The sequence below is a fragment of the Sminthopsis crassicaudata genome, chromosome 1, assembly GCF_048593235.1.
Source record: "Sminthopsis crassicaudata isolate SCR6 chromosome 1, ASM4859323v1, whole genome shotgun sequence".
In the NCBI taxonomy this organism is placed as follows: domain Eukaryota; kingdom Metazoa; phylum Chordata; class Mammalia; order Dasyuromorphia; family Dasyuridae; genus Sminthopsis; species Sminthopsis crassicaudata.
This window is the reverse complement of record NC_133617.1, coordinates 42,197,501-42,215,418: the sequence shown is the minus strand read 5'-3', so window position 1 is coordinate 42,215,418 and position 17,918 is coordinate 42,197,501. Positions and strand designations below refer to the sequence as shown.

General features: G+C 37.1%; 1 protein-coding gene across 2 annotated transcripts in view; it reads right to left on the bottom strand.

Annotated features, from left to right (window-relative positions):
* ADGRD1 (adhesion G protein-coupled receptor D1) overlaps positions 1-17,918 on the bottom strand; it is a 435,558-nt gene that overhangs the window by 29,180 nt on the left and 388,460 nt on the right. For both annotated transcript variants that reach the window (XM_074299712.1, XM_074299710.1), the window contains one exon: positions 8,557-8,648. In XM_074299712.1, the coding sequence (XP_074155813.1) occupies positions 8,557-8,648 (92 nt within the window). The remainder of the gene's footprint in view (positions 1-8,556; positions 8,649-17,918) is intronic.

Genomic DNA, 17,918 nt, shown 5'->3' with positions numbered 1-17,918 from the left:
AATTTCCCAAGGTAATGAAGATTATTAATAGTAGCAGTAGTAGTAATAGTAGTAGTAGCAGTAGTAGCAGTATTAGTAGCAGTAGTAATAGTAGTAGTAGTAGTAGTATTACCGTGTTTCCCCGATAATAAGACACTGTCTTATTATTTTTTTGGGACTAAAAAACACCAGAGGGCTTATTTTCAGGGGAGGGCTTATTTTATCCTCCATCATGCCCCTTTTATCCTCCATCATGCCCATTTTAGCCTCCATCATGCCCCTTTTATCCTCCATCATGCCCATTTTAGCCTCCATCATGCCCCTTTTAGCCTCCATCATGCCTCCTGAGTGCTTATTTTATTCTCCATCGCTTACTGAACTTACCGAGTTTTTAGATGGTCCTGTCTCAGCTCTACTCCGCGGCGCTGCTCTCAGTAGCGCCAGCAAGCAAATCACCAGGGAAGAAGAGGATGACGCGCTCACTGCTGCAGCTCTGATTGGATGCAGCTCGGAGCGCGACGTGCGTTTCACCCGGGAGGGGAGGGCGGCGCTGCTTACTGAAGGTACCGCTACGCAGCATATAGCGCAGGGGATCACCATGATGACCGTTTTCATAGTAAGTTCGATAGGGCTTATTTTCGGGGGAGGGCTTATTTTAGCGGAATATTAAAGAGTATGTGGGTGTCTTATTTTCAGGATAGGTCTTATTATCGGGGAAACACGGTAGTAGCAGTAGTAGTAGTAGCAGTAGTAGTAGTAGAAAAGTTATAGTAATGGCAGTGGTGGTAATAATAATAGTGATGTTAGAAGTCGTAGTAATATAAGTAATAGTAATGATAACAACTAATAACTATATCTTTTTAAGATTTATTATAGGGCTTTACAACTATCTGATTATATCCTCACAACAACCCTGGTCTTGACTGACTTAAGATCTAGCCCTCCAGACACTGGGACACCTAGTTGTTTTTATATGCTACCAAGCAGAATTAACATAGCTAGTATTTATATAGTACTCTGTGTTTTATATAGTACTCTGTGTTTTGTTAAATAAAAAAAAACAGCATTTTACATGTACTATCTTATGTAGCCTTTGGTATGTATACCTAGGATTTTTTATCCCAAATATGGATCTCTAGACAAAGTATCCCATTTTGATACCCACTCTTGACTCCCATAACCAACAAGAAAAAGGGACAGAGTTTAATGGTAATGGAGCCACATTTGATATAGAATTAATAGGAGCATGTCTTTGGAAAACAAAAACATGATGAATTATTTAGCTATGATCTTCACATCCTGGAAATGATCTCCTTGAAAGAGAGCAATCATTGAGTGAATCCAAATGTGCTTTTAAAGTCATAAATTGTGTGTTACATTAAGAACAAAAAATAAAATAAAAACACAACGATCTTAAGGGAGGAAATTGAAAGCCTGTGACTATTCAGAGGTTCATTAATATTGTCAATAATAATAGCTAACATGGTAATAACTAGCATTTACATAAAGCGTTAAAGTGTGCAAAGTACTTTACAAATATTATCGCATTTTATCCATACAACAATCCTGAAATATACTATTATTATCCCCATTGTACAGCTGAGGAAATTGAAGCAGAGTTCAAATGAGTTGCTCAAAGCCATGCAGTTTGGAAAAGTTTAAGGCTACATTTGAACTATTACCAATATTCTATCCACTATACCACCTAGCTGCCTACAGACTTAAATGAGCCAGATGGTTCTAGAGCTGGAAATAATGGAGTCCAAACCTGTCTTTTTGCCAGTAAGGAAGCTGAGTCCCAGAGATGTCAGATCATTGACTTGGGGTCACAGTTCTCATAAGTAGTAGATGGAATTTGGACTCCAGTTTTTTTCACTCAACATATCCAAGTTGATTCTATGAATCTTGCATCTAGTTCAATAATGGCCCAATCAGCAAAGAAAAAACCAAAACAAGCATGTTGAGGCAACTTATAAAGGGTTACACAGGTAGACTGGATGAATATCGAGTTCTTGAGCCCACACAAGCAAAATGCTAACTCTGAAACAAGGACTGAATCAGAAAAAAAAAAAAAAAAAGGTTTCAGGATTTTTCTAATTATGTTATAATTGCTTTCTTTGTGGCTGGTTGTGATAGCTATCATTTCTGGTTCACCAACTTATGAAGTCTACATTTTACACAAATGATCCTGATTTTTTCCAACTCAATGGCCCATTTCCAAGGAGACAGTGAGAAAGCAAGCAATAAGCCCCCGCCTCAGTCATTTGCTGGGAATGAAGCTAACGAGACTCTATCTTCGGGACAAATGGGATGCAAAATAGCGTACCCTGGAAAGACAGCTCTGTGGGGGCCTGACCAGAGAAAGCTGATTTCAAGCAGTAACTACCCCTGCAGAACAGCAAGAGACTCAGGCTTCTGCTGGCACCCACTAGTCTCTATTATTTCTCTTCTTTATTTACTGAAACTAGTGCAATTTAGCACCCTCTTAAAAAAAAACCCATACACATATACACAGGATTACCTTTTCAATCTTTGCTCATGAAAATCAGACCATCTATATCAGGAAAATGATTATATTCAACAGATGTAAAGGTGGAAACCAAAGCAGAGAAAAATTTCCAATCTCTCCTTCTTTGTTTCCTAAACCTCTTTCTCTTTTTCTTTTTCTGTCATCTTCTCACTTCTTGGAAAGAAGGAAATAAGTATTTATAAAGCAGCTACTAGTTTTCAGGCATTGTGCTAAACACTACCTCATTTGATCCTCACAACAGCCCTTGTGAGGTAGAAGATATTATGATCTGTATTTAATAATTAAAGATGCTGAGGCAGACAGAGATTAAATGACACAGAGCTGGGTCACACAGCTGAGAAGTATCTAAGACAGAAATCTGAACTCAGATCTTTTTGAATCCAAGTCCACTGGATTCTGCATCATTCTGTCCACTGCATCATTTAGAATGAGTTAACCTTATCTATCCAGCCATTTGGTAAATGTTGACCATGGATCCACTACTTGAAAAGTGGAATAAGATATCAAGATTAAAAATAGCCAGTATCTGTCTTCCAAGAGTTTATAATTCAGTAGAGAGCTCATAGAATGACAAAAGTAGAACTAACAGAAACTTCCGAGAAGACAGATTGCAAACCCCAACTTATGTTAAAAATGAGGAAACAGGCTGAGAGGTTAAACGATTTGTCCATATTCCCACATCAAGTAAATGTCTTGGGATAAATATGAACTCAAATGGGGCAATGTATTAAGTGCCAGGACTGGAATCATCCTCTTAAGTTTAAATCTGGTGTAGACACTAGCTGTGTGACCCTGGGCAAGGTAAGTGACTTGTTTCCTCAACTGTAAAATGATCTGGAGAAGGAAATGACAAACCACATCAATACTTTTGCCAAGAAAACCCCCTAAATGAGTTCACGCAGTCAGACAAGAAGGAAATATCTTAACAGCATCCTGATTCCAAGGCTAGTGTCCTAGTACTGTATGTATCACTGAATTGCCTGGATGCCACAAGATTCTGTGGGATAAGTGCCAAATGAATCGAATAAATAAAATACCTGAATGATGGGAATCAGGGGAGTAGAGTAGGAAACATAGTGGATTTTATTCCCTTACAGTATGTAGGACAGTGATTTGCACATAGTAAGTAAGCATTCAATAAATGTTTGTTGGGATACATCGAGCTCTTTCCTTTCTAGTCCTTCAAGCTTTTTAGAGAGCACCTGAGAGTTTCCACCAGACTAAATGCCTGATGAGCTATGGGCTCCTTATGGTCCTTTGACAAGATCCCTATAATGATGGAGGCTCCATGGAGCATTCATTGACCTTCAGCAGATTCTCCCCGACCAAATGAGTTTGTTTATTGAAGTTGCCACATTGATCTTGGTGACAAAGCATGCAAGCAGTGCCACAGAATAGATTAGTTATCCTTCTGTTCCAATGTCCATTTAGCTCCATGTCACTGCCTACATGAAGAAACCTGCTTCCTTCAGCAGGTTGACCCAACATAAGTCAAGCTCTCTTCATCTGCTAATTTGAGACCATAATTCACTGACATGCTCATGCTGAACTCAGTAGGAAAATTATCCATCCTCTTCTTTCCATGAACCATAGGGGAATAGATGATCTCTCATGGAGAGAAACTCCATTTTTTTGCTTTTGGACTGCCTGTCCTCCATATCTGGACATCCCTGCAAAATCACCTCCACTTCCAACAACTTTTGTACTCCTTCAAAATTGAATGTAAGCATTATCTTCTACTTAAGGCTTTCCTGATGCACCAGCTCCCAGTCCCTCCATATCTCCAAAAGACCTTGTACTTATTAAAAACATAGAGTGATATTTAGATACCCAGGTGTCTAGATATTTAGATTAATGTCTAAATATATAAATGTCTATAAGTCTATACTTCCATTTATTTGCCTTTATTCATCTATCTGCTATATATATATAGCAATCTTCCATCTATCTACTTTCTATTTTTATCCTATTATCTTACTATCAATTATCTATTTATCAATTGTTTCTCTATTTGCCTATCCCTCCATCTATCTACTATCAATTATTTCTATCAATCTGCCTATTTGCTATCTCTAATATCATATTTTTAATAAAGCTTTTTATTTTCAAAATATTTACATGATTTTTCAATATTCATCCATGCATAATCTTATATTCCAAATTTTTTTCTCCTTCCCTTTCCCTTACCCCTAGATACTATCATCTTAATTCATATGTGTAAAGCTCTTTTAGTTTTGCATTTTCTCCCTCCCTTCCCCTTTCCACTGCTATCATCTTAACTTATATGTGGAAAGCTCTTTTAATTTTGCCTTTTTTTGTATAACCAATCCTCAAAAAATTAGTTCAATGATTTTGTTATTGTTTTTCTGGGCCTAGAGTTAAGAAGTTCTGAGTTCAAATCTGGCCTCATACATTTATTAACTATTAATGCTGTTTGCCTCAATTTCCTCATTTGTAAAATGAACAGAGAAGAAAATGACAAACCATTCCAATATCTTTTCCAAGAAACCCCAAATGCAGTCACAAAGAGTGCAGTGACTGAAATGGCTCAACAAAATATAAATGTGGTGCCGTGGACAGAGTATTTGGCTTGAAAACAAAGAGATTCATCTCTATGAGTTCAAATCTAGCCCTAGACATTTACTACATATGTGACTTCATCCTATTGCCTTCAGTTTCCTTGTCTGTAAAATAAGCAGGAGAAGGAAACGGCCGTCTACTCCAATATCTTTGCCAAGAAAAACCCAATTTAGATCATAAAGAATCAGACACAATTGAAAATTATAAACAACCACAAAACAACATTTGACTTTTATAAGTGGACCCCAGAAGAGGCTGAGGTGGGATTCAAAGTCAGGTTTCATGGTTCCCAGTCAGACTGGACAGTCCTGAATACTGGGAAGTGAGAAACCATTAGAGATTTGCTATTCTGACCTTGAAGAGGTCAGTGGCAAAAAAAAAATAAATAATAACAGATTTAGAACTGGAAGGGATCTTAGAAGACATTAAATTCAACTCCGTAAGAATACTGCAGCCCAGAGAAGCTGAATGATTTGCTCACATTATAGAAAATATTTAATAGAGACAAGATTTGAATCCAGATCCTCTGCCACCAAAGACCTAACACAGTATGATGGCAGCCTCCTAACAGGTCTTACTGGAGAGTAGCACAGTTACTCCACTAGCATCAAGCAGAGGTTTATTTCAAATAAATCCCTACTGTCCATGGCCAAGCTAGCTCCCTCTCTCTATACACTGACTCCTTCTATGGATTTCTGAAGGCCATAAGGCTCTGGAAGCTTGTCATTTTAATTTCTAATGTTTTGAATTCATTGCAGAATAATTGTCTTATAGATTTTTGGTGCAGGCATATTTACTGTTTTCCCTTTCACTTCAAAAATGATGTAGTGTAACAAAAGTAACTTTAATTATGCCGGTGCCACTGAGAGATGAAAATTGCTGGCATTTTAGAAATCAGCCTAAGTGTTCCAGCCTGAAAGTGGATACAGGCATAGTAAATTTATAAGGAAAGCATTGACCCATAGGTAGCAAGACTGGGAAGTCAGCTAAGTTTGGCTTAGAAACCCCAGGATCATAGGTCAAGAAACTGGGAGGATTTTGTAGGCTTTCTGATCTGAACTTGCCAGTTCACAGAGCAGGAAGCTGAAGGGTGTGCAGGTTGACTGTCTTGCCCAAGACTTATCTAAGTAGGATAGGCCTTACATCTAGAATTTGAATTCAATTCATAGGATTTTAGGACCACAGAATCTGAGAGTTAAAAGGAACTGTGATGACCAATCTAATCCAAGCCAAATATGAACGGAATCCCTGCTACTGAACCCTGAAAAGTGGTCCTTCAACCTCTGCTCAGGGACTTCCCAAGAAAGGGAAGCCACCTCCTCCCTAAGCAGACCACCCCACTTCTGAATACATTTTATGGTGAGGAAAAGTTTTCCTCTTTACATCCATGTTAAATTTGCCTCTTGGCAATATCACCATAGCTTTACATCTAGAAATTCGACCATGTTTAAGCTAATTTTACAGATTCTACAGATGATAAAACTGAGGCCAGAAAAGCTCATTGATTTGCCCATTGCCAACAATCAATAAGTATTTTTCTTTGCTTTTTAATTTTAATTTTTTAGACTATACATATACATTTTTACGTGTTTCTACATGAGTCATGTTGGGAGAGAAAAATCAGAACAAAATGGAAAAACCACAAGAAATTTAAAAAAAAACAGATGAAAATAATACATCTCAATCTGTATTCAGTCGCCATAATTCTCTCTTTGGATGTAAATGGCATTTTCCATCCAAAGTTTACTGGAATTGCCTTGGATCATTGAGTTGCTGAGAAGAGCCAAGTCTATCATAGCTGATTTTGATAAGTATTTATTAAGTATCTACTGTGTACCAGGCTCTGTGCTAAGTAAACATCAAGTATACACCTATGAAAATAGAAAAGGAGCTTACTTAAACAGCTGGTAATTATAGGTAATTATAGGTCTTGCAGCTCAAAATTAAATCCTCCACAAAATGCTATAGCTTCCACTCATTGCTCCTGGCTCTGCTCTCTGTCTGCTTCCAGATCCCTTCTCCACAATAGCCCCTAAGTCTTTCTTCTCCCAAGTTAAAGTCATCTAGTTCTTTTAACTAATTTTCATAAAGTTAAGATCAAAGGCTTTTCACCCTTCTAGATGGACTCCTTTGGACTCTCTCCCCTTCTAAATGTCCTTTTTTAAACCATGGAAGCAGAGATTGAATCCAATACTCTAGATAAGGTCTGACAAGGGTTGAATATAGTGAGACCTTCATCTTCCTTTTCTTGTATAGTTCTTATTGTTGATGATGCTGATGAGTTGTTTTCAGTTCTTTATGAGCTCATTCGGGATTTTCTTGGCAAAGATACTGGAGTGCTTTCCCATTTTCCTCTCCAGTTCATTTCAATAGATGAGGAAACTGAGGCAATCAGGGTTAAGTGCTTGCCCAGAGTCACACAGCTAGTAAACGTCTAAGTCTGCATCCAAACTCAGGTCTTCCTATCTTCAGGCTGGATGCTTTATGCACTATGTTACCTAAGTGTTCTAGTCTTCCCATAATATAGCATACTTCATTGCTCTTTACTATTCTGCCACCTCTTTATAAAATGAGAAAATAGGACTATATGACATCTGTGGACTTTAAAGGAGGAGAAGGAAGAGAAGAAGAAAAAGGAGGAGGGAGGGAAGTAAGGAGGGAGGGAAGTAAGGAGGGAGGGAGGGAGGGAGGAAGGAAGGAAGGAAGGAAGGAAGGAAGGAAGGAAGGAAGGAAGGAAGGAAGGAAGGAAGGAAGGAAGGAAGGAAGGAAGGAAGGAAGGAAGGAAGGAAGGAAGGAAGGAAGGAAGGAAGAAAAAAGAGAAAAGGAAAGAAAAGAAGGAGGTAGGAAAGAAAAGAGAAAGAGAAAGAAAGAAAGAGAGGGGGAGAGAGAAAGAAAGAAAGAAAGAAAGAAATTACTAGTAACTAGCATTTAGCCAGAATTTTAAGGTTTGTTATATTAGAGGCAAATAAATATGATGGATCTGGAGTCAGGATGCCATGGATTGAATTCCTGCCTCTGATGCTTACTAGCTATATAACCTTATTTGGCCTCTTTGAAGCTTAATTTTCCTATCTGTGAAATGGAAATAAACAGAGAATCCACCACACTGGATTATTGTGAGGATTACCTAATAGGATGTAAGTAAAATAGTTCACAAAGCTCACATTTACTATATAAATGTGAGCCGTGACAAAGGACTGTGTTTTCCCATTTCCCAAGCTTTGTCACTCTTGTTTGGATATTCATTTCTTACCAATGTCCCAAGAAGAAGCCAGGGAAAGATATATCATCCACCCTTTCTTGATATGGAAACTGATGTCTAGAGGCAGAAGTGACTTGGCCATAGTCACATGGTTAGCAATGAACCACCTTGGGAACAAGACAGATTCTAGGTCTCCTGCCTCCCCAGCCTGAGCCCCTGAAGTATTAACGTGTTTTCACATGAACACCAAGGAGACAGCACTTACTTAAAACCATTCGCCTCTCCATGGACCTTGTAGTTTTCTGCGCTGATTCTGGAGATGACTCTGGTCACAGCCACGAGAATACCAATGTTGACCTGCCCAATGAAAACCAACAAGGGAAAGTCAGGACGCAAAGTATGCTGGGAATGAGCTCATTTTCTCTATTCACTGGCTACAAGGGAGGGCTTCTGGTAGGGGCAGGAGAGGTGAGGAGTTTTTTGTTGAGTTGTGATAATGATGCAAGCATAAAGGGAAAATGTGTTCAATTTTATTGATATCTTTCCTTTTCATATCATCTCTGTTTCTTGGTAAACTCTTCATCTCTCTTAGAAGGAAGAGAAGGAAGAAGAAAAGAAAATGAGCATAAAATGTTAGCACTAATAAAAATACAGAGAAAACAGCAAGAGACCCAAAAAAGTGAGAAAATTGTTACTATTATGCTCAGTTTCATAGACAAACATCCTCTCCTACACATACATTCATATATAAAATATATATTCGCACTCATACGTACATATTCACACTTACACACATTCACACACTCACATGTCTCATACACATATATATTTAAACACATACACTCATAAAGATACATTCACAATATATTCACATATAAACACACGCACATGCTCTCATACACATTAATAAATGTATATATACTCATACACATTCACACACATATACACATATACATTTACAACTACTCACATTCACATATTCACAACACATGTACACAATCATATACATATGCACATAAATATATACATATATGTATATGTGTGTATAAATGTGCATGTATGTATACAAAAATTCTGTGGAATAGAGGTTCCATTTCACACATGAGTCTCTCTATTCTGTTCTTTATACATGGAAACATTCTACTTTGCCCATGATTATTAAAATGATGATGATGGTAATAATAATAATAATAGAATCTTTTTAAACAAGAGGAGCTAGGACTTTATTTTGCATAGAGTCCAGTGTAATCAACAGTTCCTGTCCACCAGGCAGCCATCTACTGATGGTTTATGTGGGAGGAAGATGCTTTGCTAACTCCAAGAGATAGAGGTAAACATCGGGAGCTGTCGGGAATGCAGTAAAAGAAGATCATGGGAATTGAGGAGTTTATGAAACATATTTGCTTATTTTCTGCAGATGTCAAAGATAACTTCCCCATTACTAACAGTGACTGCAGTGAATCGAAATAATAATAACAGGCATTTAAGGTTTGCAAAGTACATTACAATTTTATCTCATTTTATTCTTCTAATAACTTTGGGAGGTAGATGCTATAATTATCACTTCCATTTTGCAGATGAAGAAATTGAAGCAGTCAGTGATCAAGTGTCTTAGCTAGAGCCAAAAGAGCTAGTAAATAGGCAGGTCTTGATTTCTTCTTCCTGCCTTCAAGTTAGGATCTCTATCCACTGAACCACACAGCTCCCTCATCATGAGAGAGAAAGATAGAGAAAGACAGAGACAGATGGAGAGACAGATACAGAGAGACCAAATCAGAGAAATAGAGACAGAGAGACCAAGACAGAGAAAGAGAAACAGAGACAGAGAAAAAAAACTTCCCCCCAAGAGCAGTTCACACACACACACACACACACACACACACACACACACACAAACACATTCATATTTTCAATACATCAGAAGCCTCAGTCAGAGAAATCTTTTTTAAAAAATTTTACACTCAAGGAAATTGAATGTTATCAAAGAAAGTCAAATCCTCCTCTTGGGTAGATTTATCCATAAGCAAGAAAAAAATATTTTCTGGGTCTTTTAAAAACAGTGGGGGTGGAAGTACTGACACATCAGGGAGAGTCCAAAGACTGATGTACCTCCTGGTAAACTCCATAGGAAGAAGAGAGGAGGAGTCTGGGAGCTAAAGTCACAGCAAAGAGCCTGCCTTTGTAAATGGCTTCTTTCTCTGTCTTGTTATAGATGTGCATGTACACACACTTGTATAAATACAAACATAAAGATATATCTCTATATAGGTAAATGAAAATACAAATGTATATACGTATACATATATAGAGCTATGTATATACAATACACACATATCCATATATCCATGTATATATAAATAGGTATATGTATAATTATTACATATCCTATATAATATAATTATATCTCTATATGGTCTTCTTTCTCCTTCATGTATATCACAGAAGGCTTTCTGTTTAGCTGGATGATGGAAGCCAGAGCACAAAGAGAAAGGAACATTGGAATTTGCAGCAGGAAAATGGGTACAAATCCTCTTGTAATATTTACTTTTGTCACTGTGGAAAAATCATTTAGTCTTTCTAAGCTCTGGTTCCTTCCTATGTAAAAACAATAATAAATTGTGTATTCACTATCTTCACAGCTACTCCAAGTCAACCAGCATTTATTAAGCACCTATTATGTGCAAGGCATAGTCCTAAGTGGTGGAAACCCTGAGAGGGTCTGTACTTTGTTTCCAGTTCTTTGCTTCTATAAAAAAGTGATGTACATATTCTGGTCTATGTGGAGTCTTTCTTTATTTACTATTGACTTCTATGGGGTGTAAGTTTAGCAGTGAGATTTCTAGGTCAAAGTGTATGAGATTTAGGCACTTGGTATAATTCTAGATTGCTTTCCAGAATTGTCGCAGCAATTCTCAGCTCCACCAACAATGCATTAGCGTGTCTATCTTTTTATACCTTCATCACTGGTTACTCCCCTTTTTGGCCATATTTGTTCATTTGTGAGGTGTGAGGAGCAGCTAAATGGGGATAGAGCACCAGCCCTGGAGTCAGGAAAATCTGAGTTCAAAACTTGTCTCAGACACTTGCTTGTGTGACCTTGAGTAAATCACTTTATCTGTTTGCCTCAGTAAAAATAAGCTGGACAAAAGAACTCTAGGAGATGACTATGAACCACTATATAGAATTCCCAATCCCTATATTTTTTATTTCTTTCACAGGCTAATTGTATACTATTTCAAAGTCCATTTTTTTTTTGTACAGCAAAATAACTGTTTGGACATGTATATATATATATATATATATATATATATATATATATATATATATATATATATATATATATATATATATATATATATATATTGTATTTAATTTATACATTAACATATATAACATGTATTGGTCAACCTGCCATCTGGGGGAGGGGAGGAAGGAGGGGGAAAATTGGAACAAAAGGTTTGGCAATTGTCAGTGCTATAAAATTACCCATGTATATGTCTTGTAAATAAAAAGCTATAATAAAAATAAAAATAAAAATAAGCTGGAGAAGGACATGGCAAACTATTCTATTATCTTTGCCAAGAAAATCCCAATAAAGGGTCGCAAAGAGTCGAACATGACTGAACATCAACGAGGGATTCTTTCCTGATGCCCACAAGCATATTTTGTTTCTTATCTGTGCTTGATCCTTCCACATTTTTAATCTATTATTCTGTCTCTACTCCTTTTTCAGGATCAGACTCCTAGAAAGGATATTCTCAATTTTCTTTCTCTACTCCCTTACTATTTATTCATTTCTCAACTCAAAGTATGATGGATTCCATGGTGATTTTCCAAGTTGGGAGGGAGGTAATTCAGAGAATGTTTCATCCCAGCTATTGCTCAACAACTGGTCAAGCAACTTTTGCACAAAGATTTCTCATGAGGAGGTTCCATTGTCTCCCATGGCTGTCCAATCCACAATGGGACATTATTCCCTATTGAAATGTTTTGGTTTTTTCCTTACATCAAGGTGAAATTTGCCTGTGGGTAATTTCCATCTATTGCTTTAGCCTATGGGTTCTATCTGGGTCCATCTAGAAAAAGCTGAAATGACTAGAGCATTAGTCTTAAAATTGGGAACATCGAGTTTGAAATTTGTGCAAACACTTGCTAACTGTGTGATCTTGGGCAAGTCACATAAATTCAATGGGTCTCAGTTTTCCTAATTGTAAAATGAAGGGATCCATCTCAAATCTCCCATTAGATCTAAACTTATAATTTTGTGATCCTCCAATCCACAAGACAATCTTTCATATAGTGATTACATCTGTCCCTGACTCTTTAGGCATCTCTTCTCTGGTTTAAACATTCCCAGTTCTTTCAACCGATATTCAAGTGTCAGGGTCTTCCTCAAAGCCTGTCATCATCTTGGTCATGTTCTTCCTGACGCTCACCATCTTTTTCAACCCTTTCTCCTAAAATCTGGCACTTTGGAACTACAAAGAATGTACTAACAAGTGCAAGGTAATCTTTATTCCTGGATAATATAGACAATTCATAGCCTTTCTCAGCCTCAGTTTTCTCAAATGGAAAAATGGAAAAAATAAATAGCATATGTCTCAGAGGGTTGCTATGGTATTAAAAACCCTCCAACAACCTTCCCTATTTCTGTTGAAGGCATAGACAACTAAGTCAACTAAGAATATTACCTAAAAGTAATACTTGAGTCTTCTTCCATTTTTCATTCTTCATTACTCAATCACTTGCCAAGCTCTGTCTAGTTCATGTCTAATACATCTCTCATATCTAGAAAATCAGCCTTTTTCACGTAAATCATACCCTAATTCAGACCCACCTAATATTTTATCTGGACTATTTGAAAAGCCTTCTACTTGCTCTCCCTAACTCAAGTCCTTCCCCTTTACAACTTATTTTTTGTTCACACAGCTACTAAAAATTATCTTTCTAGAACACTAATTGATCATGATACTCCTCTGCTCAATAACCATCAGTGGCTCACCATAATATCTGGTATGTGCTCAGTCTGGAATTTAAGGGCCTCCTATCTTATTTCTACTACTGACCTTCATGCATTCTGTGTTCAACAAGTTGCACATTACTTTCTGTCCAAATTCAGAATCCTATCTATACATATATATATATATATATATATACATATATATATGTATATAGAGAGAAATTCCAATAATTCTTTTTCTTCCTCCTCCTTCTTCTGCTTGAATCCTTCTTTTTGTTCAAAGTTCAGCTTACATGCTGCCTCCTCAGTGAAGCTTTCCTTGATTCGTGCCCTTTCTCCCTTCTTAAAGCATATTGTAGCATTTACTTCTTCATGTATTATCTATTCCCCAAATAGAATTTATACATGTGTGTATGTGGTCTTTGTATCCCCAGCATGTAGTAGGCACAAGTACTAAGTGGATTGCCCCCATTTGCTCATGTTCACCATTATCTTGTTATCTAATAGAGGGAACGAAGCTGTAAAGAGTATAACCTGTCAAAGTTACAAGAAATAGAGCTATGAATTTGAACCCAAATATTCTGATTCTAAGTCCAGGGGTCTTTCCACTATATTACAGATACTTTGCAGATTTATATATATATATATATATAGATAACATCGCTAGGTGGTACAATGGGTAGAATGATGGGCTAAAGTCTGGAAGATTCCTTTTTCTAAGTTCAAATCCAGCATCAGACAGTTACTACCTAGGGCCTGGTCAAATCACTTATCCTTTGTTGCCTCAGTTTCCTCATCTGTAAAATTAACTGTAAAAGAAAAAAAAAAAAAAAAAGCTAAGGGCTCTAATATCTCTGCCACAAAAATCCCAGGAAGAGTCAGACCCGACTAAAATCACTGAACAATAGTAACAAAATAGAGATGGATATTGCCTCAGGCAAAGAAATTTAGAGGGGGTAATAAGGAGGCTCAAAGGTAAGTTTAGTGGTTAGAATAATTAGTTGAAATAGGAAATCATTAGACATGTGACTTCTTTCTCCCTTCCTCTCCACCAAAACATCTACACATTATTATTTCCCCAGCAGGAGCTTTATGGTTTCACAGGGTCAACTGTGTCCCTATTTCTTCAACTAAATTGAAGGTTTATTCTCATTCCTTTAACCTATTTCCCAACAATGACAATACCATCACCAATAATAACAACCAGTCATGGTTCAGGTGCTGGAGATAGTTGGACTAAAACAGACTCCATGGTGTCCCCCGTTTTATGACCTTCATTGTGAGTATAAGTTTGAATAAGAAGCAAACAGGCATTGAAATTCATGCCCCTGTGGCTCATCCTTCTCCAATACCTTGATATCTTTAATCTTCTACTGACTCAGGGAGCAGAAATTCAGAGAAAATGGTTTAGCTGATCTCTACTCTGCAGAAGGCAGAGATGTTGGCTCCAACAGAAATATATATAAAATGAAAACAACTCAGGAGATGATAGACATTTAGGAGAAGAACAAGGGCTCCTTGCCACAATCTCCAGAGCCACTGGTGACAAAGGAAAGGAGGAAGTTTCCCCATTCAAAGTAGGGCAATCAAAAAAAAAGGATTAAATGGAAAGGAAAAATAGGAGGAAGATAGAACTTCTATCTTTCTTTTTCCTTTTGGGAGGAAGTTGTACACTTAGAGCAAATCCCACATTGTAAGGTGATCATTTGTCCTCAGTTCTAAGAATCAGGATGGGACAAAGTAGAAGGCAATGGGCTAGGGACTGTTGGTAAATGTTTAATAATCAGGTCTCCCCCTTGAAAAAAATGCATACAAGGTACACTTTTAAGTTTATTCTTCATTATTCATATTTTCTCCGTCACTCTCTTAACCCTAGATAACCAAGAAAACAATAACTCGAGCCATTATTTGTACTATTTTCCCATTTCTGATTTCTGAATATAAATACTTACATTGATAATTTAATAATCAGCTCTTAGGAACCAGTATGACCTGAATGCTGGGGAAAAGGGATAAGGGGCAGCCTTGTTTTTTTGTTTTGTTTTGTTTTGTTTTTTTTCTATATGAATTCTGTCTATCTTGTCTCCCCTGTTAAAGGGTAAGTTCCTCAAGAGGAGAGACTACTTTACATTTGCCTATGTCCAATAGCTAACAGTATTTCACACATAATAGCCACATAATAACTGGCTTATTAATTAGTATCCTGTTCACTTAGGACCTTTAATTCCCCAGTCTAGTAGCCAGAACCAACTAGAATTGTGTGTGTGTGTGTGTGTGTGTGTGTGTGTGTGTGTGTGTGTGTGTGTTTGGAATGAACATGGTACATTTCACCCACAAACACCCCAAATGTCATGCATCCTGAATCAATTTTCTGAGGTTAAAGGGGCTTTAGCCCTTTAAAAGGGCTGAAGCATACCCACAGATGCATATTAGCATCCTCCAAATTTACATCTAGGATCAAACTCCAGTGATTCCACTCTAGTTATGTCTCTAGAATTAACATATCCAAGTTCCCTAATTTTATATTACTATTAGGGATTATAATCCCCACTTCCTAAAATGTTATGTGGCCTTGAGCCACCTACTTTATTTTTTTCTGTTACTCTGTCTCTGCTATTAAAAAAAAAAGAAAAAGAAAAGAAAAGAATGATTAGAACAGACTTGGGAGAGAGGTTCACACTAAAGCATTACTCATAGTAAATTACTATAAACTGTTTTGCAAATATAAAAAAGCTTACAAGTGATTAATAAGCAACCATGCACCCTTAATTGCCTTTCAGTCCCTGTATTTAAAAACTGGAATGAAATATTTCAATAGGGTTGAACTGTTTGCATTACACGCTGTTAGGATTCATTCTTGAATCTATTTCTCAAAATATTCTGCAGGTTCTTTGAGTTCAGTCTTTTCTCATTTCATTTTGCATGAGAACCACCCCCACCCCCAAGCCTTGTTCAACTGAGAAAATTTGCTAAGGCATTAGGAAACAAGGCATAGCAAAATACAGCCACCCATGCCACATAGCTGTGTAATTATACTAAGAGATAATGGCAGTCATGAAACCAATCTGGGATTTCAGGGAGAAAAAAATTAAAAAAGGAAAAAAAGAAGAGCCTAGGCTCTTTGTTATATGTTTATTGCCTGGATTAGCTCCTCAGTTATTTGGAAGATCTCAAGTCTTGAGCCTCCTCCAGTAAACTCCTAATGAGTGATGATTCCAGAGCGTGATGTGTGTAACCTAGAATGTAATGAGAGTTTCATCAGTTTGGGTTCCTCTCAATAAAGTGTTGACAAGGTCCTTCTGCCCAATGTCAGAAACATCACTGATGAAACAAGTTAAGGGCTGCAATTCTATTTTAAGGGATAATGGAACCATGCATCCCATCTTCCCTTTTAAATCAGAAGATTAATAAAGTGAAATATTTATGGTAATCTGTTTCATCTGACTATTAGCATTATCATTTATTTTGGTAAGATGGTTATCTCATCGAAAATTATGTTTCAACCTTCTAATGAAAAATATGTTTCCCAACTGCCCTCAGTCTCCTGGGTCCTCTTATCTCTCAATTTTCTATTTATCTGTTTTCACCCAGGGCCCGCTGAGGACATTTATGCCTCCTGCCGGGTTATGGCAAATGGGCTGAGGGTCAGAGACAGAATGTGAGTTTTTGTTTTTACCATAGTCCGGCCCTCCAACAGTCTGAGGGACAGTGAACTGGCCCCCTATTTAAAAAGTTTGAGGACCACTGATCCAAAGCTTGGTATAGAGCAAGAAGCTATGTGTGCTCTGTGGAACCCAACTTCAATTTGATGATGGATTAGACAAACACAAGAAGAATAAAGTTGGAGATACCAAAGAGAAATTACAATTTCCAGGATGAGTAAGGTAATCCATCATCATCATTAACACTTTATTATTATTAATTGTCATTATTGTTATTATCACTACTGCTGCTGCTGCTATTGTTGCTACTTCTACTATCACCACTATATGGAATTCTTCAAGAATAAGTTAATCAATATGGCCTTGAAGGTTCCTTCCAAAAACAGTTCTAATTAAAGTGAAGTAAGTAGAGTCTTGCATCAAGACCTGAATTTAAAGAGCATTGACTGAATTTGCTGTCTAACAACATAGAAACAACAGAAATTACTTAACATTGAGTTAGCAAGAATAATTAAAGTGAGTTAGCTAGAATAATTAAAGAAGCTAAGAAATAACCTGGAATGCGAATATTTTCCTTTCTCTGACCACTCTTTCTTCTCCTATCCCAATTTCATTCACAGAACATTGTGCAATTTATCTTGAGCAAGAATGATTCTTTGATAATTGTTGGATAGCCATCAGAGAAATATGACTTGAATAATCTGTGAGTTCACAATTCCTACTGTTGTTTTTCTTGCAAATAACTTACAGCAAGGCTTCCTCTATTCCTATTCATTGTAAATGAAAACCCACTAGAAGTGCTTATATGTGATTCTCTCATTTTTTTTGAATCATGGCTAAATTCCAGCAGCAACCAGCCCCAGAACAGAGCCTTCATAGCTCTTGGCTTTGTTGTCCCTCACAAGATAATGACCTGTTGGTTGAACAAATGGATGCTTGGGACTATTAATCCTGATTGGGAATGGTTGGAGTAAGAATGGGGAGGGGAGAAAGATGCTGTTCAGA